Raw genomic sequence first — 21,803 nt, 5'->3', positions numbered from 1 at the left:
AGGAAGCGGTGTTGGGGGCTGTTGTGATCAGGGCCAGGAGGGCCGCGGGGCCCATTGCTCAGAGAGACGAATCCCGTGAAGAGGCTGGGCTGTAAAGCCCAGGGGCCACCACACTGGGACGCGGCTCCCTTCCTGCCTGGGTGTGGTCTTCCGCACCCCCAAGAAGCACCAGGTGCCCCCACCTGCCGCTCCTGCAACCTCCTCCCCCAAGCACTGTTGCACTGTTTGTTAATTTAATTTTTTAATTTTTCCCCAGCATGGGAAGGCATGGTCTTGCCTGTGTCTCCCTGCCCCCAACCTTTCTAGAAAGTGAGTGCCGACACCATTTCTGTCTGGTCATTGCAGCGCTTGAGGGCAGCGCTTGCTCTGGGGTTTTGAGCCATTTCACGAGCCCGAGGGCAGCCAGCCCTACCTTTGGGATTGTGACACAAAGGGCTGAGAAGACGCATCGGGTGTGGAGGCTCACCCCTGTTCTCTCGGCAAGGTGAGCCGGAGGGAGGTTTCCAGGTGGCAGGGGTGGCTGTGCTCTCTGGAGGCAACCGGTGCGCTGTAAGGGTGTGCATCCATAGGTGCGTGCTGCCTTGAGACCTCAGGGAGCTAAAGGCTGTCACCTAGGGACCGTGGACAGCTCCCAGCCGCTCCAGGTCGCTCTTGCCCCCTGGCGGCCTCACTAAGAGCAGCCGCCCCATTCCCCCGAGCGGTCACCAGCACCCGCCTGGTTCTGCGAGGGTCTGCTGCTGTCCGTGTGTCCCTGAGGGCCCAGGTGCGGACGCACCTGTCCACCCGTGTGCGCCTAGTGTCCCTGTGTTCCTGGGGCTCGCGCCTCCAGCCCAAGGCAGGTGCCCCGCTCCAGCGGGGCGGAGGTTGGGTGGGAATTGACGACAGAGAGGGGACCCGAGGGAAGTGTGTCCCGCGGAAGCCCACCCCAGGCCTAGCCGGGTTTGTGGAGGACAGAGAAGGCCCCCGGCTGCAGAGGCCACAGAAGTCGGGGCGCCCCGAGGCCCCGAGCGAGGAGGTGGAATCGGAACTAGAGGAAGGGGGAGGGGGCGCAACCTGGAGGCGCCGGCCCGCCCCCGCAGGTGGAGCGCGCAGGCGCACTCCCCGAGCGCCTCCCGCCGCCGCGCCTGGATCCCGGATCCTTTGCCGCAGCGTCAGCGCCGCCGCCGCCGCCTCTTTTCCGCCTCCTTTCCTCCTCCGTCTCCGCCTCCGCTCCCTCCTCCTGCTCCGGCTCCTCCGCCTCCCGGACGCGGCGCCCGCAGCCCGCGCCGAGCCCCGGGCCGCGCGGTGCCATGCTGCCCCGGCGGCGGCGCTGAAGGATGGCGACGCCGGTCCCTCCGCCCTCCCCGCGACACCTGCGGCTGTTGCGGCTGCTGCTCTCCGGCCTCGTCCTCGGCGCGGCCCTGCGCGGTGCCTCCGCCGGCCGCCCGGGTGAGCCAGCGCGTCCAGCGCAGGCCGCGGGGGCGCCCGGGGGCCGGGGAGCGCTCGGCTGCGCGACGCCGCCGCCCTCGCCCGGCCGCAGGCCCCGCCTCGCCCGGGATGGGTAAACAGGCTGGGCCCGGAGGGCGCGGCGCCCTAGGGGCCGCCGAAGGGCTCCCCCGGATGGCCCTTCTCCTGGGTTCCTGGCGGCGAACCCGAAGTTCACGCGCGTCTGGCCTTTGTCTCTGGATCCGTGGGCTTGTTCTGTGTGTGTGTGTGTGTGTGTGTGTGTGTGCGCGCGCGCGCCTGTGTCTGAGGAGGGTTCTCTCCGGGTGGGCCCGCCGCTGGGAGTCTGTCCTGTGCGCGTCTGTGTGTGTGCGCTTCTCGGCCTCCGCGTGTCCGGGCCTGGCTCCGGGTGCCTGCCGGCCTTGCTGCTGGTGTCCGTCCTGGGGACTGCCTGTCCCCGTGCGTCGGGTGGCAGTGGGGACGAACCTTACCTTGCTCCGGTGGGGGAGTCTGAGTTGTCCCAGGCTTAGGGGCTTGTTCTGGCCTCAGTGGGGCAGGAGGGCTACCAGTCTGGAGCTTCCTCCCTCACCTCCTGCCCTGGAGGGCCCCCTTATGCGCTAGGGGCTGAAGGGCATCCCCCAAGGTATGCTCCGCAGAGCCCGAGGAGCCCAGCGTCCTGGGAGACGGGCAGTGAGGCTCCAGGTCCGAAGGTCTGCGGGAACCCAGGATCCAAAATGCACCCCCACTCCAGGGCTGAACTGGGAGACTGTGCTCACACATTCATTCACTTCTCCTGGCAGCAGCACAGGAGAGGTGCTATTCTTAGCCCATTTTACAGGTGAGAAAACAGGTACAAAGAAGTTAAGTGACTGGTAGGTGGTACAGCTGGGGTGCCAACCTGGGCCGTGTGGTTCTGTGGGAGGCCTCCAGAGGCCCCTTGGGCATAGCACCCCTGGACAGGCGGCTGGGGCACGGCTGGCCAGGGATCGTGAAGGCTGCCCGCTGAGAAGCTGACACTAGAGCACGAAGGGTGGGGTCTCCCGAGGAAATGCAGCCTCTGTGCTGAGCCCCTGGGGTGGGCAGTTGCTGTCCCAGCTGCTGATCAGCCTTATGCTCTCACAGATGTGGGATGTGGTGCCAGCCAGTCTCCAGCTGCCGCCGTTCCTGGGGCCTCATCCTGCGCCCGAGGCAGGACTGGGGACTGTCCCTGGGGCCTCGTCCTGCACCCGAGGCGGGGGGGGCGGGGGGGGACTTTCCCAGGATTAGCGAGGCAGCAGCCATGTCTTTCTAGGCTGGAGGACTGGGAGTGGAGGGAGGCCTCTGCAACCCAGACCCTGGCACCAGCTTTGCGCTTTGGGCCTCTACCCCTGGCCTAGTGCACTCTGGGTTCTCAGCACCAGGAGCAGGGACTGTCTGGCTTCCTGGGCACCCAGCTGGTGGGTGGGGTCCAGACTGATGGGCTGACACAGGCTTAACGTTTAACTAGCCCACGCCCCAGGCCGGCTTTCTGATACCGGTGCCTGCTGACCGGAGGTAGTGCAGGATGGGGTCCCCGGGATGGGAGTCTGCCTGCTTGCCGCAAGGACTGCTGGGACTTCCTGCCTACAGACAGGAGGCTGGGAGTATCAGGTTACCAAGGAAACCAAGTCAGGCCAGCCAAGGTCTGGAGAAGGACAGGGCCGGGGAGTCCCTGATCCCTCACATACCTTGGGCTCTAATCGTCCTCCTGCAGTATATGTGTGCGTGGGGGGGGGGGGGGGCTAGGTAGAGAGGAGTAGTCCTAGTCCTCCAGAGATGCCCCATCCCAGCCTCCCCAACCAGAATTGATGGGCCCGCTGGGTATCTTCCGGGGTCCTCTGGCTCTGCTGCTCATACCTGGGGCCAGCGTCCCAGGCCTTGGGAGATTCCCACGTTTCGAGGCAACTCTCCTGCATCTGAGAAGGGAAACGGGCATGGAGGCCTACTAGCTGCGCATACAGGACTCCCCGGTCCCTGGCAGCGTGGCTGCAAGAGTGACCCTGGCCTGGCTTCCATATTTCAAGCAAGTCAGATTTGCTGACCGTGTTCTAGAGCTCCCCAACCCAGCAGCTTCTCTGTGCTCTGGTGACAGGCCAGAGGTCAGACGCTGGAGGAAGGGCTGTCTTCCCTTGTTCTGGGCTGTCTTCCGGCTCTGCTCTGGGGCTGGGGGATGGCATGCTGGGACTTGCAGGACAGTCCTGACGTGGTGGGAGAGGTGGGCGGCCGGCATCCTACGCTGTCCCTGTCAGAGACGGGCCTGGGCCCCACCTTCCGGGGCTCCCAGTCTGGATGGAAGGTCCAGGGCTTGTTCCGGGCACATTGCAACTGCAGGCAGGACCCGGAGGGCCGCACGGCCCTGGCCAGGAGCACTGTTGCTGTGCAGCCGGTGAGGGAGGGCTTCCTTACGGGGCTGGCTCAGGCCTCCCAAGTGGACCCTGGGGAGTGGGTGGGGCAGGGAAGTTCCAGTAAAATGTTGGGACTGCTTGTCTTCCTGGTCCTGATTTCTTGCTGTTGGGAGGAAGGGCCTGCCCAGAACAATGGCCGGAGCCAGGCCAATGGGTCAGCTCAGTGGGGGAGGCGTGGCCAGGGCGGTACTGTCTCTGTGCAGGGGCTGAGCCAAGCAGGGCGGTGACCCGGCTCTGCTTCCTTCCTAGATGGCGCTGTCTGTCCTGGGAGCCTGGACTGTGCCCTGAAGAGGCGGGCACGGTGCCCCCCTGGCGCGCACGTCTGTGGGCCCTGCCTTCAGCCCTTCCAGGAAGATCAGGAAGGGCTCTGTGTACCCAGGATGCGCCGGCCTGTGGGTATGGGAGAGAAAGATGTCCTCCCCCCTCCCCTGTCCGGACACATTCGCCACTCAACCTCGGCTCCTAGGTCCCTCGAGCTTTGTCAGGTGCCGGAGATTCTTCTGTCTCCGAGTAGCCTGGTGATCTTTCCAGATAGCACCAGCCCAGAGCCTGGCAGTGTGCCGAGGCCTGGGGCAGTTAGCCCCTACCGGGACAAAGGGTGTGTGGTGTGAAATGCTGGGGTGACTCCAGGAGAGAAGGGGGTTAGAGCTCCCCAAGTCCTATCCCCTGGGCTGCCCCGGCTCCTCGCCCAGGGTGACCTCTTTCTCCGTGGCTCACTCACCCTGTGCAATCCATGTGGCTTACCGACCGGTCTGAGCCCAGGATGTCTGGACAGCCAGCCAGGTGCTGAGTGACTTCAGGTTGAAGGGGATTACAGAGGGATGCCGGGGGAGCTGAAGTCTGGTGGGGCAGGAGGACCTTCCTGGCTGTAGGGGAGGCAGGGGAATGAGATGTACAGGCTTGCTTCTAGAAGGTGGCAGGCGTCCTGCTCTTTTGATGCTGTGCAGAGTGTCGGCCTGGAGCCTCTGTCTGAGCTGTGGAGCCCACGGCAGGGACGGGGAGGAGGAGCCGAGACACCAGCCCTACTCAGAACTCAGAGAGCTGCCCTCAGTTCCTACTGATGACCTGGTTGGGGTGTGGGGGACAGAATGGGGCCTCTCCCCTCTTCTTGAGGAGCCACTGCCTGTCTTGGTAGAGAAGGGGTGGAGTGATGCATGGGTAACAGGTAGGGCGAGGAGCACCCTGCCCTTCTCCTCCTAGCCTCTGCACGGTCCCCTAACTCCTCTGCTCCCTTGCCCCCACCCCCACTTTCCTGGGAAAGCTGCCGCTCCTGTGGACTGCCTTCGGCTGTCACCATGGCAACTCAGGATGGCCGGGGCTGGCAAGCTGGTACCTGGTCCTCTGGCCACCATCGGCTCCTGGGAGGAGCCTGGAGGGAGAAGGAGGCCTAGGCCTGGAGTCTGCTTCCCGGACCGGCCTCACCTTCTCTGGAGGGCCGCCCGCAGCTGGCGTTGCCAGGGATGGGCTAGGAGCCTCTCCATCTGATGGCCCCTCCCCCCACCCACCCCCCACCCCCCCAGGGGAGAACCTGCCCAGGCCGAGACTGGAAGACGAGATTGACTTCCTGGCCCAGGAGCTGGCCCGGCAGGAACCCCGGCACTCCAGGCTCACGGCCCAGCCCCAGCTTGAAGGCGGACAGCAGCACCTGGAGCCCGGTGAGCCCCAGCCGGTCCCCCTGCGTCTCCCCACCACTTTTGACCCCCCAGGCTGGTCCTGTGCTCTAACCTGACCCTGCCTTCTCTCTGCAGCAGCCACCCTGGGGCTCTCAGAGCGTCGCCAGGACCCCAACCTGGGCCTCCCCTCCACTCGGGGAGCCCCTGCACCCACGGTCCACACATCCTTGGGCTCCCCTGTGTCATCTGGGCCGGTGCACATGTCTCCCTTGGAGCCCCGGGGCGGGCACGGTGACGGCCTCGCCCTCGGTAGGTCTGCGGGTCTGTAGGTCTCCGTGGGCCGGACGCGGGGTCCCGCCCAGAAGGCCGTCCTCACCGCGCCCCCTCCCCGCAGTGCTCGTCGTGGCGTGCTCGGTAGCCGGCGCGGCTGCTCTCGCCGTGGCCGCTCTCTGCTGGTGCAGGTGAGCGCGGGGCGGGCCGGGCGGACTGGGGACCGCGAGCGGCGACCCCGCGGGTCTCAGGCTCCACTCCCCGCAGGCTGCAGCGAGACCTCCGCCTGACTCAGAAGGCCGACTACGCGGCCCCGCAGGCGCCGGGCTCCCCCGCGACGCCCGGGATCTCGGTGCGTGGCCCCGCCCCGCCGCCCCACCCGCCCCGGCCCGGCCCCTCCCCGCCGCGGCCTGACCTCCCTGCCCTCCCCCTGCACAGCCGGGCGACCAGAGGCTAGCGCACAGCGCGGAGATGTACCACTACCAGCACCAGAGGCAGCAGATGCGGTGCCTGGAGCGGTGAGAGGCCCCACCCGGTCCGCCCGTCCCCATACCGGCCAACCTACCCGGCCCGGCCACCCTCCTCCCCCCGCCCCCCCCAACCCCCCAGCCCGCCGCCCCTGCCCTTGGGCTCTGGGGCCAGACGCTCCGAGGCCCCCCCTTGCAGCCCGGGCCACCGGCGCTGGAGGGTGTGGGAGGACCGAGCCGTCCCGCCCCCCACCCAGGCATAAAGAGCCGCCCAAGGAACTGGAGTCGTTGTCGTCCGATGAGGAGAACGAAGACGGCGACTTCACGGTGTACGAATGCCCCGGCCTGGCCCCCGTAAGTGCTGGGGCCGGGGGTGTGTGGGGGGGGGTACTTACTGCCTCCTGGGCCGCTCCCCCGTGCACCCCGAGCCTGACACTGGCCTTCACAGACCGGAGAAATGGAGGTCCGGAACCCGCTGTTCGATCAGTCGTCGCTGGCCGTGCCCCTGCCGCAGTGACCCGAAGGCTGCCGCCCACCGGCTCCCGGCCCGCACGGCCCACGGGTGGGGAGGGGCAGGGCTTGGAGTTTCCCCCTACAGAGACCGTGTTGAAGGTGGGCGTGCTTGTGGCTGGGCCAGGGCACCAGGGCGGGAACCCCTCATTGAGCAGACTCAGCCCCGGCCTGCCAGGGACCACGTTCCCCTTGTACCTGCCCTCTGGAGTGGGAACCGCAAATGAGGGGATGGGGCGAACCCCCTAAAGACCAGGCGCGGATGAGGCACCCTGGAGACAAAACCATTAAAATACATTTCAAACCCACCACCTTGGTGTGTGCTGGAGACCGGCCTCCGTCCCACCATCTGGGGCTGCGGAGGATGGGGGTGCAGTGGGGACCTGGGGCTCCTCCCACGCTCCGAGGGTGGGGGAGGGGCATCTCTGCCCCCTGCTGGGGAAGAGAGGCTTTATTTTTCCACCAACACGGAGGACCACCCTTGTCCAGTTTCCCCTGTGGGCCTCACCCCTACCGCAACTTCTCTCTCAAGTCGGGGAGGGAGGGGTGAAATGTGGGGCCAGGCGGGTCTGGAGTTGGTACCACCCCCTAAAAGAGCCCGTTCCGTGTATGCTAAAAAGGGCAGGGGAGCGGGGGAAGTGGGCGCCCACGCACACCTGGCAGTGGGCACCCGAATGCCATTCTGCTGTTGCCCACCTGGGCCAGAAGGCGGGGAAGAAGCAGGCGCTGAGTGTGGGTTTGTTACAGGGACCACAGAGACACCTGGGCCCCTGCAGCACGTGGGCACGGCAGGCAGAGGGACCTGAGGGCTGCGGGCTGCACGCAGACCAGGGTGGAGCAGGTGAGGGGGGGAGAGGTGGCCGGGGCCCCGAGTGTCAGGAACTGGGTCTTGGCCCACACCAGCCACCCACCCGGGAGCAAGGATGCCGGTGGAGGGGAAGAGTGACCTTCAGGTGGAGGTTCAGAGCGGGGGTGAGGGGGACCGCACTGTGTCATCAGAGGTGTGGAGGGGATTCAGGGAAGAGGAGGGCCTACTGCAGACGCAGACGGGGTGCAGGGATTGGACCCGTCTGCCCCACTGAGGCCGGGGGGCGGGGGGAGAGGGTTGGGTTCAAGAGAGGAATCTGAATTTCTTTTTTAATGTTTACTCGTGTATTTTGAGAGAGAGAGAGAGAGAGAGAGAGAGAGCGAGCGAGCGGAGGAAGGGCAGAGAGGGAGAGAGAGAATCCCCAGCAGGCTCCGTGCCGTCAGCTCAGAGCCAAACGTGGGGCCCAACTCACGAACCGTGAGGTCCTGACCTGAGTCAAAGTCAAGTTGAGCCACCCAGGCACCCTGAGAATTCTGAACTTCAGGGGCGACCCTGAGAGAGGGAGACAGCCGGGTTCCTGAGGACAGACCGGTGGGCTGGGCTGGGGGAAATGAGGTTGCCCCTGCTTGGAGCACACGGCCTGTCCTAAAAATGTCTGTCTCTGGGGCTAGTGCCCACAAGGCTGGGAAGTCCTTTCTCCCCACCCTGGCTCCTGGGCCGTGGCCTTGGGCTGGCCCGCAGCTGGGAGCCTCAGTTTTCCTTCTGTGCACTGGTGTGGGAGATGGAAGGAGGCAGGTGCAGGGAGCTGGGAACCTGTGTGGGTGAGGGCAGGGTGACGACCGCATGTCCACTGTTGCTTACTCTGTGCCTTCAGGGGAGATAGCCACGGAGGGAGAGGTGTGGAGGGTCCCAGCCTCTCTCAGGAAGGCCCAGGCGGTCTGCATTGCTGGCTGGCTCCTACATACTGAGGGCCAGGAGCTTCCTCTTGAGCTCTGGGGTCAGGCCCGGTGTCAGGACCCTTGCCTTTCCCGCTTCCTGTGGCCTGACCCGGGCAGGAGTGGCCACCAGGGCTTTGCTAGCTTCCGTCCCCAGCGTCCTTGCTGCCTGCTCCCCAGGGCCTCAGACAGGAGGGTCCTTCTTCCTGGGCAGCTGCAGTGAGACAGGAACCGGTATGTCTGGGCCAGGGAAGCAAGGGCAGGGGCTGGGGTCCTCCAGGCAGTTGGGTCTCCCTTGGCATAGGCCCGAAGCCGCTCAGCAGCTCCCTTCCTGGTTCAGGCCTTCCATTGGCCTCAGGCGACCTCAGGCAGGGCCAGTCCCTGCTTTTGCCTAGACTCCAGCCACCCTTTTGCCCCACAGGCCCGGGATACAGTGGGCTGCCCTGGGGTGGGGGCTCAGGGCCCAGGAAAGCTCTGTCTCCACAGGGACTTTGGAGACCCCAATCCTGGGCGAGGGGCCCATTACCTTCCTCCATACCACCTGTAGCCTCGTATCCCCGCCACTGCTCCTGTTGCCGTCCCAGGGCCCCTGACCACGAACAACCTTCTTGGCACAAGAGGCTGATCCCATCTCTGCCCTCTGGCCCGACCCTGTGCAGAGCCGTCCTGCTTTAGCTCTTTACCGACCTTCCCCAGCTTGACATTCTCCTTGAGCATAGGTGACGAAAGGTGACATTCTCACAGCCCAGCAGAGACTCCGAGGTGACACCCATCTGTTGGGAGATACCCCCACCTCTGCCAGACCCTTACCCTGCAAGAGTGTAAGATCACATTTGGCACAGGACGTGGGGTGGTCCCTTAGCCAAGACCCTACAAAGTGGGCACTTGCTATGTGCAGACCCCAGGAGGTGACGCCTTCCTCCTGCAGTTCAGACACACTCCCCTGTCCCCGTGGGTGGCTGGCTGGGCTGGTTCCGAATCCCAGTCCCCCAGCTGGACCCCCACCCCGGGTTTCGTGCGGAACAGAAAGAGACGAGGCAAACTCAGTGCATGGGCATCTGGCGCTGGTCTTGGATGAGGAAGTGAACGTGCTCCCGGCCTGGGCGGGAAGGGAAGGGGTAGGAGAGGAGGCGCTGTGCTGCTGGCCTGGACCTGTGTGCCCTGTGGCTGGTCCACGTGGCCTCTGCAGCTCGAGATCAGAGTTGTCTCCCGCGGCAACTGGCTCCCGGCACAGCCCTCGTGCTGCACCCCCAGCCTGGGGGCTCCTTGGCTACCTGCCACTCTCTGCACCCGCCTTCCAAAGGCTTCCCTGAACCCCCAGCATCATCTTGCCTTTGACGATGAAGTGTGTGCTGCCCTTGCTCCCTCCCCTGCGGGACCAGGTGGCTTTGGAGCACGGCCACCAGGGGGCCTTCTGGGCACAGGCATGGACTCTGCCCTGCTCAGGATAACCCTTGGCCGGCAGGCAGCTAGGCTGTGGCCCCCCTTCCCTGAGGCAGCCCCCCAGGCTGGAGCTAACGCTGGTCCAGCCCTCCACCGCCCTAGGTGCTGCTGCCTGGCCGCTGTCTGCAAGGGGGAGGTGGCCAGTGGCCCGCCCTCCGTCTGGGGCAGGGCCCCCCACCCCCATCTGTGGTTCCTTCAGTGGGTGCCCACAAGGAGGCCGGCCCCGAAGCAGCCCCGAGGGCTCAGCCGGGGGAGCCACCGTACGCTCCTGCTCCCAAGATGCTCACGGGCTGCAGAGATGGAGTTGGGTGCCCGCCTGCGTCCCAGAGAGTCACAGGGCCTGGGGTGAGGCGGCAGGATGAGGCCCCCGCTTTCCCTTTGACTCACGCTTTCTCACCTTCTTGACTTTCCCCTGAGAGCGTCTCATTCTGACCTGTTTCTAGGCCAAACCTCAGGGCCCCATTTCCCAGCCAGCAGGTTTTCATGACAGGGGGCCGCCAACCCCAGCTGGCAGGTGTGTGACTGGGGAGCAGTGGACCTGCGGCGGAGGGCAGGGAGGGTCCTTTCAATCCACCCAGAAAGGCAGCGGGCCCTGGGTGTGGGTGAGGCCTGTGGTGAGCGCCTTGGCCAGCCTGGCTGCGCAAACAGGAAGGGCACGGGTGCCAGCAGCCAGAAGCCAGGTCCTAGCTGGCTGCCGTGGGATCGGCCCCTGCCCACCTGTCCCCCTGCCCACCTGTCCCCCTGTCCCCCTGCCCACCTGCTGGGTGCCTGCCGCAAGGAGAGGCGGGCTGAGGCCGGGGTGTGGCTGCTCTGTGGTACCCCCGTCAGTGAAGAGATGCCAGGGTGGGGCCAAAGGCTCAGCGCCACCCGGGGCATCCCCCTAAACGTCGGGGGGCGGGGGCTCCGGGCAGGCCCTGGTGACCACCGGCAGGAAGTCAGGCCTGGCTGCGGCACCCACACCACAGGCTGCCAGATGGTTGCCGCCAGACCCCATAGCCTCCCTCCCCTCCTTCCACGTTGCGCAAAGCCCCACTGCAGCTCGGAGGTTGTGCAGCGGCAGGGGAGCCCCACGGATGCCCCCTCTCCTGCACCGGCCTCTGTCTCCTCCGTGGATCTCACGCCAGCTCCCGGCTCCACCCTGACGGCAGTCTGGTCCTCACTGGGGGCGCGGGGGCTGGGAGAGGCCAGCAGCTTCAGGTGCCACAAAGTGAAAAAGGATGGGGACGGCGGGCTCTGCAAGGTCCCCAGAATGGGGTGGGGCAGCAGACCCAGCCAATAGTTCCTGTTTGCCCTTCCTTCCACAACAGCCATCCCGCAGATTCGAGAGCGGGACCGGCCTGAGGCCTCCAGAAGCTGAGCACGAGGGCCAGTCCTTGCCCTGGCACGTCGGGGACCACGTGAGGGTCCAGCCAGGGTGAAGGAGGCAGATGGGCGCTGGCTGAGCTGAGCGTGGGGAGGGGGCCGGAGCTCAGGGGAGGCCGACCTTGCTGGTTTGCCGTGTCTCCCGCTCAGAGGAACTGGAGAAGAAGGGGAAGGAACTTGACCTCCAGGCCTGGGCCCCCAGAGCTGGCCGGAGGGCAGCGGTGGGGGTGGAGAAGGCCTCTGGACTTCTGCCTTCCTTTTCCTGGAGCAGGCGCCGGCCCCCTACCTGCCAGCGTCAGGGACACAGCGACTCCTTCCCTTTCCACCCTGGAAAGCCCCCTCCCTGTCCCCACCCCCACCCTGGGCTGTGGGGCCCGGAGGAAGAGGCCTGGAGCCCCCAAGGGCAGGCCCCTGCCCATACTCCAGGCTGGCCGGGACCCTGGGACTTCCGTGGACATGTGTCCTTGGGTGAGGAAAGAAGGCACGTGGCCCTGCAGCCCACCCTGGGGCCAGGCCCAGGCTGGCGCCTGCCCTTCCTAGGCACGTGCTGTGGCCTGGTGTGGACGCTCCCGGGACCCCGGGGCAGTCCCCCTCCCTGGGAACCTGGGTTCTGTGGCGACGCAGGCGTGCTAGAGGCGGCAGGGGTGAGGAGGGGCGGGGCAGCGCCGTGAGAAGCTGTGGCCGAAGGCTCAGGCTCAGGCTCCTGGCAGGGCGCTGAGCACAGCAGGTCTTTGTGGGGGTCTGGGAGTGGCAGAGCGGGCAGGCGTTGGGCAGGGGAAGTGGGTGATGCTACCGCAGGAGGGGCCTCCCAGGGAAGTGCGCCCTGCTTTCCGGGCCTGGGTGGTGGGCAGTGACTGGGTCCTTGCCAGCGGGGCGCTCTTCTGGGAAGGGGCCCCCCCCCATCGGCCCAGGACGGCCCCTCCCCTGCTGGCCCCAGGCCCCTTCGGCAGGGGAGCGGGGCCTGGTGTGGGCTCTGGATGGCGCCCCTCCTGGAACCACCTACCCCCCTCCCCCACAGCCAGAGGCTCGGAGGAGAAAGCCAGCGGGCGGGCAGGCGGGTGAACCAGGATGGTGGCTGTTGCCAAAGGTCACCCCCAGGGCGGGGGCCGGGGCGGAGCGGGAGCAGGAAGATACCCTGGTTTCTGTCATCTTGGGCAGATGAAAGGAGATCGCTTCCAGGTGGGGCCGGGCGCGGGGGCGCAGCTGTGATTTCAGGGCGCCTCTGCCTAGCGGCTGCTGTGATTTGAGATCCTCGGGTGGCTGCAACCGGGCGCTGTGGATGAGCCATGCTGGTGAGTGCGTGGTCCCCCGGGAGACCTGGGCCGGGAGGAAGGGGCCCGCGGGGCGCCCCGGGAAGACAGCCGCTCTCCCCCCCGCGTGTCCCCTGTAGGATGCGGCCCCACTCAGAGGCGTCGGGCATCTGGGGGTGCTGGCCGGAGCCGCCCTGCTCTCCACCCTGTGGTTCCTGTGGCAGCTCGGGTGGGCCCCCGCGAGGGTCCCCGCGGCGCCGCCCGCGCTCACCGTCCTCGTCTGGCACTGGCCCTTCGCCGACCAGCCCCCGGAGCTGTCCAGCGACACCTGCGTCCGTTACGGGGTGCCCCGCTGCCGCCTGAGCACCAACCGCAGCCTGCTGGCCAGCGCGGACGTCGTGGTGTTTCACCACCGTGAGCTGCAGAGCCGGCGGGCCCGCCTGCCCCTGGCCGAGCGGCCGCCGGGGCAGCCCTGGGTGTGGGCCTCCATGGAGTCGCCCAGCCACACCCGCGGCCTCGGGCGCCTGGGCGGCGTCTTCAATTGGGTGCTCAGCTACCGGCGGGACTCGGACATCTTCGTGCCCTACGGCCGGCTGGAGCCTCACGCGGGGCCCGCCCCGCCGCTGCCGGCCAAGAGCGGGACGGCAGCCTGGGTGGTCAGCAACCTCCAGGAGCGGCAGCGGCGCGTGCGGCTGTACCGGCAGCTGGCGCCCCACCTGCGGGTGGACGTGTTCGGCCGCGCCAGCGGGCGGCCGCTCTGTGCCAGCTGCCTACTGCCCACCGTGGCCCCGTACCTCTTCTACCTGGCTTTCGAGAACTCGCAGCACCGAGACTACATCACCGAGAAGTTCTGGCGCAACGCTCTGGCCGCCGGCACCGTCCCCGTGGTGCTGGGGCCCCCGAGGGCCACCTACGAGGCCTTCGCGCCCGCCGACGCCTTCGTGCACGTGGACGACTTCGGCACGGTCCGAGAGCTGGCCTCGTTCCTGGTGGGCATGAACGAGAGCCGCTATCGGCGCTACTTTGCCTGGCGGGACCGGCTCCGCGTGCGGCTGTTTGGGGACTGGCGAGAGCGCTTCTGTGCCGTCTGCACCCACTACCCCCGCCTGCCGCGAGACCGGGTCTACCGGGACCTCGAGGGCTGGTTCCAGGCCTGAGCCCTGGCTGCAGGAGGAGGCAGAGGGGGGCGGCCGGGCGCTGGCGGTGTGGGTGGAAGGCTGGATGTTGAAATCAAACCACCGGGCATCCGGCCCTGATGCGCAGCCGTGAGGGTAACGTGGAGGCTGGGGTCAGAGGCTGGAAAGCAGGGGTGTGGGAGGAGGGGGACGATCTGGGCAGGCTGTCTGGAGGAGGCTGGTGAGCACTGGGGCGAGCGTTTGGCGGTGAAGGTTGAGAGCAGGGAGTTAGTGGGGGTGCGTGTTGCTAGTTGATCACAGACACAGGCTCCCGCGACCTCTGAGGACCTCCCTCCCCGCCTTGGTGACATGCCGGGCGAATGGAGGCTGTGCCAGACACGGCGGCGGGGAGGGGGAGAAGGCCAGAGGCAGGGCGCTGGGCCCGGGGGGCATGCCCTCCTGCAGTCTGTGGGGGGAGGGACCGCGCCCCCCCGACCTCCTCTGTAACGGACCGCTGGCCCGGGTCGTGCGGGCACATCACCCTTGCCCTCCACGGTGCCGGAGCCCCGGTGTGCAGACCCGTGCCAGGCCCGGGGACACCACACAAGCACACCAGTTCGCTGGCCTCTCCCACCCGCGGCCCACTCTAGGGAGGGCAGCTGCCAGTAAAGGGAGAACGAGAATGGCATGTGCTGACTCTTTGTCTCTCTGCCCCCACCCCCCACCATTTCACCCCTGCCACACAGGCCTCCTTGTCCTGAAGGAATCGGGCCTGCTCCTCCTCAAGGCCTCTGAGCTCCCTGTGCTTGAGAGACCCTCCCCCACGCTGCTCTGCCCGCGCCTCCCAGCTTCCCTTAGCCACTGCCAGATGCATGGCATTGGAGAGCCTTCCCTGACCGAGGCGGGTGGAGGGTGGGGGTGCCGAAATCTGAAACCTGGCTCCGGGGGCGGGGGTCGGAGACACCCCGTCTTAAAGACCCTGGGATTTCATTTTCAGGCTGCAGAGGCGTCTGGGGTGTGGCAGGGCTTGGTCTGTGATACCGGGTTCTCTCTGACAGGTGGTTGGTGGCCGCAAGGGCAGAGGTGGGTACTGACAGTGGGGCGGTCAGGGCAGCGCCCGTGGCAGGCTGCGTGTGGGGGAAGGAGCGGAGAAGCTGGTGGTGCTGACGGGGGCCTCCAACAGGCTGAGCCCCTGGGGCCGGGGACAGGATTGGCCCCTGCCCCAGGTGGGGTTGGATGGCATGTGGAGGCAGGAAGCCGCCCTCCCCCTGGCAGTGGCTTGTGGGAAAGGCCTGCCAGTGACTTCCTGCCCTGACCTGGCAGGGAAAAGGAAGCGTCCTCAGGATGTACGGTGGGGTGGGTGGGGGACCGTGCCCCCCACCCACCCACCCCACTGTAAAGAAGGAGCTGGGAAGGGGCAGGTAGCTGTGGTTCCCCCCAAAGCCTGCCATTCAGCTTAGGGTGCGCCCTCTATGCGATCCACAGACACTGGCCATCTCCCGGCCTGGGCCTCCCGTTGGCGAGTGGGGAGACTGAGGCTGGGGAGGAGCCACCCCAGCCACCCACAGAGGCTCCCTGCCCCCTGCTGGCCTCTGCTGGCCTCCATGGGAAGCGGCAGCCTCACCCCACCAGGCATTAAACCCCCTCTGCGGAAATCACTCCATTCCAAATTCCGTGTGTGGAGGCCTGGCTCGCTCTGCTCTCCCAAACAGAGAGGAAAACGAGCCCCTTACAGTGGGGGCAGCCTCCGTCTCCTCAAGCACCCTGCCCACCCCACCTGCCGGGAGCCAGAGAGCTGCAGCACCACACCCCCGGCCCAGCCAGGCCCATCCTGACACTTGGTCAGCAAGTGGCTCCTTCACAAGGGACCAAGGGACGAAGTTCTTCCAGCGGTGGGACAGCGCACTTGCAGCGCTTCTCACAAGAGCCGCCCCCCCGCCTTAAGAGGCGCGGGTCGGGAAGCACCTGGTGGGGCCCAGAACGTTGCTTCCGGACGACCTGAAGGCAGACGTTGCCCGCCCTGCACAGGTGGGACCTCCAGCCAGTGCTAAGCTTTCCCCTCCCCACGTGCGGGCGGCCACACCCTTCCAGCCTGGCAGTGACCCTGGGGACCGAGACCTGGCTCTGACGTCCAGGTGAAATCCCTGCCTGCAGCACTTGAACGCGGGCGGGTGGAGGTGGTGACACGGTGGGAGCCGAGCCTCCCCTAGCATCCCTTCAGGGCGCCCTGGGGGCCAGTGACCGCCTTGGGGCGCCTCTGCGGGAGCGCGAAGATCCCAACGGGGGCTGCTGTGCGCGGGCCCGATGCCCCCGGGAGAAAAGCGCCCCGGAGGGGCGGGATGAGTCGGTTTAGACGGGGGCTCTGGGGCACGTCACTTCAACGCCTGGCGAGACGGGGGCGACCAAGGAGGCCGCCCGCGGCGGGGCAGAGCTCCAGGAACCCGCGCGGATCGCGGCGGCGGGCGCAGCGCCGCGCGGCGCCTTTAAGCGGGGGCGGTGCGGGCGGGGGGCGGAGCCAGCGCGGAGCCGGTCCCGGACGCCCGAGGCCCCGCCCCGCGCGGGGCGATGCCGAGCGGCGCGGCGGGCGGCGGGCGGCGGGCGGCGGGCGGCGGGGCCGGCGGGGCGCGCAGAGGAGCGGGCCGCGGCGCGAAGGCGGCCGGAGCGCGGCCCCGCCATGGGCTTCCTGCACCAGCTGCAGCTGCTGCTCTGGAAGAACGTGACGCTGAAGCGCCGGAGCCCGGTGAGCGACCCCGCGCGCCTCCCGGCCTGCCCCGAGCGAGAGGGCGCGCGCACCGGGGCCGGCGGCGCGCTTTCCGCGCGCACGTGCGGCCGGGCGCGCGCAGACCCCGGGCGGGCTCTGGGGGCGGCGGGCCCGAGACCCCTTCCCGCCGGACCCCGCCCGCCCTGGCCGGCTCCGGGCTCCGGCCTCCGGCCTCCGGGGAGGGGGCTCGGCCGTGCCCAGCCCGCGGCCCGCGCCCGCTGACATTCGCGGTGCTCGGCTGAGTCACGGGATGGGCGCCCTGCGCGGCGCGCTCTTGGGGTCTAGCTGCGCGAGTAGGGGGGCGAGCGGTCCCAGGACCCTGGGGTCGCGGGAGGCCCTGGTTCCCGGGACAGAGGACAGGCATGGGGGGACTCTGTCCAGCCCAGAGGCTCCTTGGCCTCTGGGCCCAGCCCCCCTGGAGTCCCTGCAGGGACCCTGCCCCTTCCCTCCCTGCACCACCCCTCTGCCCTTGGGCAGACACCTCTCTTCCTCCCCCTTCTCCTCCCTTTCACCCTCCTCTTCCTCCTCCTCCTCCTCCTCCTCCTCCTCCTCCTCCTCCTCCTCTTCACCCTTCCCGAAAGTCCCTTAGCCCGTGCTCCTGCCTTCTCACCAATGGGAATGTCCTTGCTGTGGCAGCATCGGCCAGCCTGCAGCCCTGCACCCTTTTGTCCTTTGGGGCAGTCCTCCCTGAGGCCCATCCGCCTTCTGGTGTCCCCAGCCCCAGCTTCCTTTGGGAGCCGGATCCTGCTATTTGGAGATGTGACCTCCAAGCACCCCAGCTGTCCGCCCGTGCCTGGGGCGGCCAGGGGCCTGAGGGTACAGGACACAGCAGCTGTCAGGGGCAGAGGCCCTGGTGAGGAGCCAGCCTGGGGCAGAATGGGTACCATCACGCCGGCCCTCACCGCTCTTGCCCCGGGAAGGGCAGGGCCATCTCCCGTTGTCCTGCCCAGCCGACAGCAGCACATGCACCAGAGAGGCCTGGGCGGCTCCGGTTTCTGAATGGGCCCTGGGGATTTTCCACAGTGAGGCCCAGAGCAGGCTGGGGTCCAGAGTGGGGGCCCGAGGAGGAGGCATCCCCTTGCCCACCTGGGGCCCAAGAGGCTCCTCTCCCACCTGGCTCTGAGCCCAGTGGGGCTGAGGAGCCTCTGCATGGGTGCCTCCTTGAGAAGGGCTCTGGAGTGCATAATCGGAAGCCCAGGGCTGCAGGCAGGGTGGGGTGGCCATCATCACCACGGCTGGCAGGAGTGCCCTGGGCACCTGAGCCTGGCAGGGAGCCGGGGTTGAGTACACTCCCTGCCCACGTGCCTGGGGCTGGCTGGCACCGGGTCCCATGGGTCAGGCCTGCAGCCTCTGGTGCGCCTTCCCCTGCTTCAGATTTGGGGTTGCTGGGGGCACCAGGGCAGGGCTCAGGGGAGGAAGGGGGACTGGGATGGGGGCATTAGCATTATCCCCAGGGTTCTCAGCAGGAAGGGCCCCCAGGGGCTGGGAACAGAGCCTAGAATGATGGTCCCTGCGCCCACTGGAGACCTCAAGGCCCAGGGAAGGGAGCAGCAGCTTGCGGGGCACCCGCCTTCTGCCAGATACCCGGGAGTGGCCCCGCCTGCTGGGTTGGGCCTTCCCTAGAGTCTTCCTGTACCCTGCCCAGCGGCACCACCAGGGACTGGTTGGGCCACACGAGGTCCTCGGCCTGAGGCCACAGCAAATCAGAAATTCCTCCTCCAGGGCGGCTAGGGCCTTGCTGGGCTCGCGCCGCGGGGCTGGGGCAGGGGCTGGCCAAGTGCCTGGCCCGCTCCTCCTGGCCCCCCACTTTCCTGGGGAGGTCTTGGGCTTTGGAGTTGGCCCTGCGGGCTTGGCCAACAGAGGTTCTGCTCTGCGTTCTATGCGCTTCTCTGGGGGAGGGCTTGGTTCGGAGGGAAGGGACGAAGGCCCTCCGTGCCCTGCTCTTTCACTCTTCGCATCTCTGTGCCTTGGTTTCTCCATCCGAGTGTCGCCTATCCCCTCTTAGCTCGGACGGGTCTGCCCTGCTGTAGGGACGGCTGTGGCCTCACCCCTGGGGTCAGGGTCAGGCCGCTCCGTTCAGGTCTCCTCTGTTCTCCCCTTGACACAGCAGGAGGTGGCTCGGGCCCAGAGTGGGCACCCAGGCCCCGGCAACACCACGGGGGCACTGGGCTAGACTCAAGGGACTGGGGTTTAACCACCTTGCCGGCCGCGGGTGGGGTGCCCAGGTGGGGCTCCCAGGTGGGGCCTAACCTGCACTGCCTGCCTGTAACCAGATGCCCCTCTGGCCGCCCGCCCGCCCGCCAAGCAGGCCTCCCTCCTCCCAGCAGCTCCTGCGCGGCTGTTGCTATAGCAATGAGGAGGTAGCCGCGGCCTGTTGCTGCAGTTACGTGGTGGAGGTGCCCGGTGGCAGGGCGGGTGTGGGTGGGGCTGGCACCGCGGCCGCGACCCCGCGCGCGCCTGCGTCGCCACTCGCGTGCAGCCACCCTCACTCTGTGCCCGTCCCCAGCCCCGTGGCTGCCCGTGGTGCCTCTCCAGCTAGCCCTGGGAGGGGGTGGAGGCTGGCACGGGCTGGGGCGAGTGTGGGGTGCGGACACACAGTGGGGTGTTCCAGGCCACAGAGCACGATTGTCAGAGTGCGGTAAACAGGAGCAGCTGGTCCACCCCAGGGGACCGGGAGCCCGGGCCCTGGGCCAGGCGGAACGCCACCGGGGTGGGGGCTCTGAAGCTGCTTTGGGGGCAGGGGGCGAGGAGGAAGAAATCCTGGAGCCTCTGAGAAGAGCCAGTGGGGTGGAGGTCGGGGTGTGTCTTTGGGCTGAGCAGGGGGCACCCCTCAGGGCAGCTGGCCTGAGGTCCCGTCTCTCCACCTTCCCTCCCTGAGCCGGGAGAGGTGGGGGTGGTCACGGGAGGCCTGGGTCCCTGGGGCTGCTGGCATTTGTCTCCCACACAGAGCAGTTCCATCAGGGCTCACCTTGGCGCCCGGGGTGGGGGGGGGGGGTGGCCGGGGCAGTCCCAGGAATACTGAACAGGGGTGCTGGGGAGGGCAGGCAGGGCTGCTGAGCGCCCCCCACTGCCGCGAACCACGTTGGGGGGGGGGGAGGGGAAGGGGCCAGGGCGGAAGAAGGTGCCTGTGCCTCAGGGACTCAGGGCTGTCAGGCCTCTGACCAGGTTTCTCTGGAGGCTCAGGACCCGGGGCTAGAGCCATGCCTCCTCCTGTCCAGGCTTTGGGGTGTGATGACGGCTGTCACAGCCGGGAGGACTCACCCTGGGGGACTGAGGGAGCTGAGATGGGGCCCACGACCACCTCCAAGATCCTAGCCTGGGGAAGGGGAGGCTGAGCTGGGCAGATGCACGGGTCAGAGTAGACCACGAGCTGGCAAGTCAGTGTGGCAAACAGGACCCGGGCTAGGGGGCGGGAGACCTGGTTGGCTTGGGCCAGACAACACTCGCAGTTGCGCCCTTCGAGAAGGCCCTTGAAGGAAGGGGGTGGGGCTGCAGACTCTGTTGGCCCCGAAGCGCCTGCGTTGACCTTTTGTGGCCTCTGTGGGAATATGTGGGGCCCACGCTGGCTCTGCCTACCCGGAAGACATCTGTCCGGGGAGCGGGGGTGGGGTGGGGGGGGTGGGGCTCAGGCCTGTCCCGTCCAGCCCCCGGCAGGTGGCGTGGGAGGCCAGGCTGCCGGGCAGGTACCTTACTCAACCCGCCCTTTCCAGTGGGTCTTGGCCTTTGAGATCTTCATTCCTCTGGTCCTCTTTTTCATCCTGCTGGGGCTTCGGCAGAAGAAACCGACCATCTCCGTGAAGGAAGGTGAGTGTCCTTGGGGAGGGGTGCCCAGGGCACAGCTGGGGGGTCAGGGTGGGGCAGGCGGTCCTCACCGCATCACACGTGCCTGTCCTGTGTGCACGCGGCCACAAACGTGTCCCAGCTGCCACGCTCCCCCGCGCGGTCCCTGGCCGTGCCTCCTGGCTGGGCTAGGGGCCCGGGCCGGCCGCGGCGGCCATCCCTCACGGTTCTCCTCTGTTCTGTTTTACCCGTCCCCCGCATGGTCTCTTGTCCTCCTCCTGGGCCTGCATGCAGTCTGTAAGTGAGGCCTTCCTGGTGCAGCCTAAGCGTGCCCCAACCCCGCTTGCATTAACAGCCTTTCCGGGCCTGGCTGCGTCCTGCAAAAACCCCTCTCCGCTGTCAGGGACAGCTGGAGCACTGGGGGACGGTGGGCGGTGGGTGCTGAGTGTGCCTGGGCCACGGTGGCTCCCTTCTGGGGGTTTCCATCTCTCTGTGGGGTCGCCCGGCCCTGCTTTGCAGGCCCGGGGCCAGGTCACCTAGCTGCTCCCCCAGCAGACCCCTGTGGGTTCCTGCGTTCTCTCTGCTAACCAGCTGGCCAGAGAGGTCAGAGGTCACTTCCCGGTGGGGGAGCCCCACGTGCTCCCCTGGGCTGTGGCACCCGTGCCACACCTGAACTCTTGGGGAAGGCGTCAGGGCACTTTGGCCTTGGCTGGCTAAGGGAAGAAGGACACCCTGGGAGTTGGGGGCAGGGATGGCGAGATACCCTTTGACCTCTGACCTGCTGGGGTCCTTTGCACCGGAGCTCTTGGCCCTCTGCCCCCTGTCTGCTGCCTGAAGCTGCTTTTCCTCCCTGACTTTCTCTAAATTTCTTTATTCGGCTTCATCTCCCTTCCCTTTCTTGACTCCTTCCCCGTCTCCTGTCCCTCTGTCTCCACCCCTCGGGTCCTCTCACCTGCCCTGACCGCCAACCCCCCCCCAGCTTTCTACACGGCAGCGCCGCTCACCTCCGCGGGCATCCTGCCCGTCATGCAGTCTCTGTGCCCGGATGGCCAGCGGGACGAGTTTGGCTTCCTGCAGTACGCCAACTCCACGTGAGTGCCCCCCACCCCGCCCTCCGGGAGCCCACCCCCCTGCGGAGGCCAGTGGGTGACCTCGGATGGTGGTGCAGGGTCACTCAGCTTCTGGAGCGCCTCAACCGCGTGGTGGAGGAGGGCAACCTGTTCGACCCGGCGCGGCCCAGCCTGGGCTCGGAGCTCGAGGCCCTGCGCCAGCACCTGGAGACCCTCCGCTCGGGCCCGGACGCCTGGGAGAGCCTCCCGGCCAGACCCGCAGGTGCACACCGGGCCCTGGGCGGGCTGGGCCGTGCCTGTGCGGCGGGGCGGGGGTGGAGGCTGTTGAGACCTGAGCTCTGGTGTCAGCTGGGTTCAAACCCCGGCTCGGTCACTTCTGACCGTGGGCTCGCGGCTGGGCCTCCGTCTGAACCGTCACTCCGAGTTCCCGGGGCAGACGTGCTCGGGTGGTCCCGGCCGAGCTGACCGCCACAGTGGCCGAGCCTGGCGCGGGGAGCTCGGCGCCGAATCTGTTCTGGGTGCCTAGACCCTGGGCCCAGCTGGCCCTCAGCGCCATCCTTCTGCCTGTCCAGTG

At 67.5% G+C, this 21,803-nt stretch overlaps 3 protein-coding genes across 5 annotated transcripts; all 3 read left to right on the top strand.

Annotated features, from left to right (window-relative positions):
- Positions 1–1,144: 1,144 nt before the first annotated feature.
- Positions 1,145–7,013, top strand: NPDC1 (neural proliferation, differentiation and control 1). Of its 3 annotated transcripts, none has more exons than XM_032595534.1 (9): positions 1,145–1,428; positions 4,095–4,241; positions 5,366–5,500; positions 5,594–5,767; positions 5,853–5,919; positions 5,996–6,080; positions 6,167–6,246; positions 6,453–6,549; positions 6,644–7,013. In XM_032595534.1, exons 1-9 carry the CDS (start codon positions 1,317–1,319, stop codon positions 6,710–6,712), a joined length of 966 nt encoding a protein of 321 aa, XP_032451425.1. In that variant the 5' UTR covers positions 1,145–1,316; the 3' UTR covers positions 6,713–7,013. The 3 variants fall into 3 exon arrangements, with proteins under 3 accessions (XP_032451425.1, XP_030149019.1, XP_030149022.1); XM_030293159.1 differs by lacking the exon at positions 1,145–1,428 and adding an exon at positions 1,550–2,260; XM_030293162.1 differs by lacking the exon at positions 1,145–1,428 and adding an exon at positions 2,169–3,826.
- A 5,439-nt stretch (positions 7,014–12,452) lies between these two features.
- On the top strand, positions 12,453–14,306 carry FUT7 (fucosyltransferase 7). The gene is made up of 2 exons (XM_030293163.1): positions 12,453–12,545; positions 12,644–14,306. Exons 1-2 carry the CDS (start codon positions 12,540–12,542, stop codon positions 13,658–13,660), a joined length of 1,023 nt encoding a protein of 340 aa, XP_030149023.1. The 5' UTR covers positions 12,453–12,539; the 3' UTR covers positions 13,661–14,306.
- A 1,933-nt stretch (positions 14,307–16,239) lies between these two features.
- Positions 16,240–21,694, top strand: ABCA2 (ATP binding cassette subfamily A member 2). The gene is made up of 5 exons (XM_030292876.1): positions 16,240–16,358; positions 20,090–20,183; positions 20,454–20,456; positions 21,139–21,250; positions 21,328–21,694. Exons 1-5 carry the CDS (start codon positions 16,293–16,295, stop codon positions 21,692–21,694), a joined length of 642 nt encoding a protein of 213 aa, XP_030148736.1. The 5' UTR covers positions 16,240–16,292.
- Positions 21,695–21,803: the final 109 nt, after the last annotated feature.

The sequence above is a fragment of the Lynx canadensis genome, chromosome D4, assembly GCF_007474595.2.
Source record: "Lynx canadensis isolate LIC74 chromosome D4, mLynCan4.pri.v2, whole genome shotgun sequence".
Classification (NCBI taxonomy): Eukaryota; Metazoa; Chordata; class Mammalia; order Carnivora; family Felidae; genus Lynx; species Lynx canadensis.
The sequence above is the reverse complement of the archived record's forward strand: the minus strand, read 5'-3'. Positions and strand labels throughout refer to the sequence as shown.

Coding starts and splice junctions, on each gene's coding strand:
- ABCA2 (XM_030292876.1), top strand. CDS start 16,293: ATGGGCTTCCTGCACCAGCTGCAGCTGCTGCTCTGGAAGAACGTGACG. Junction 16,359..20,089: donor CGCTGAAGCGCCGGAGCCCG/GTGAGCGACCCC, acceptor CGCCCTTTCCAG/TGGGTCTTGGCCTTTGAGAT. Junction 21,251..21,327: donor CTGCAGTACGCCAACTCCAC/GTGAGTGCCCCC, acceptor ATGGTGGTGCAG/GGTCACTCAGCTTCTGGAGC.
- NPDC1 (XM_030293159.1), top strand. CDS start 2,068: ATGCTCCGCAGAGCCCGAGGAGCCCAGCGTCCTGGGAGACGGGCAGTG. Junction 4,242..5,365: donor CAGGATGCGCCGGCCTGTGG/GTATGGGAGAGA, acceptor CCACCCCCCCAG/GGGAGAACCTGCCCAGGCCG. Junction 6,247..6,452: donor CAGATGCGGTGCCTGGAGCG/GTGAGAGGCCCC, acceptor CCCCCCACCCAG/GCATAAAGAGCCGCCCAAGG.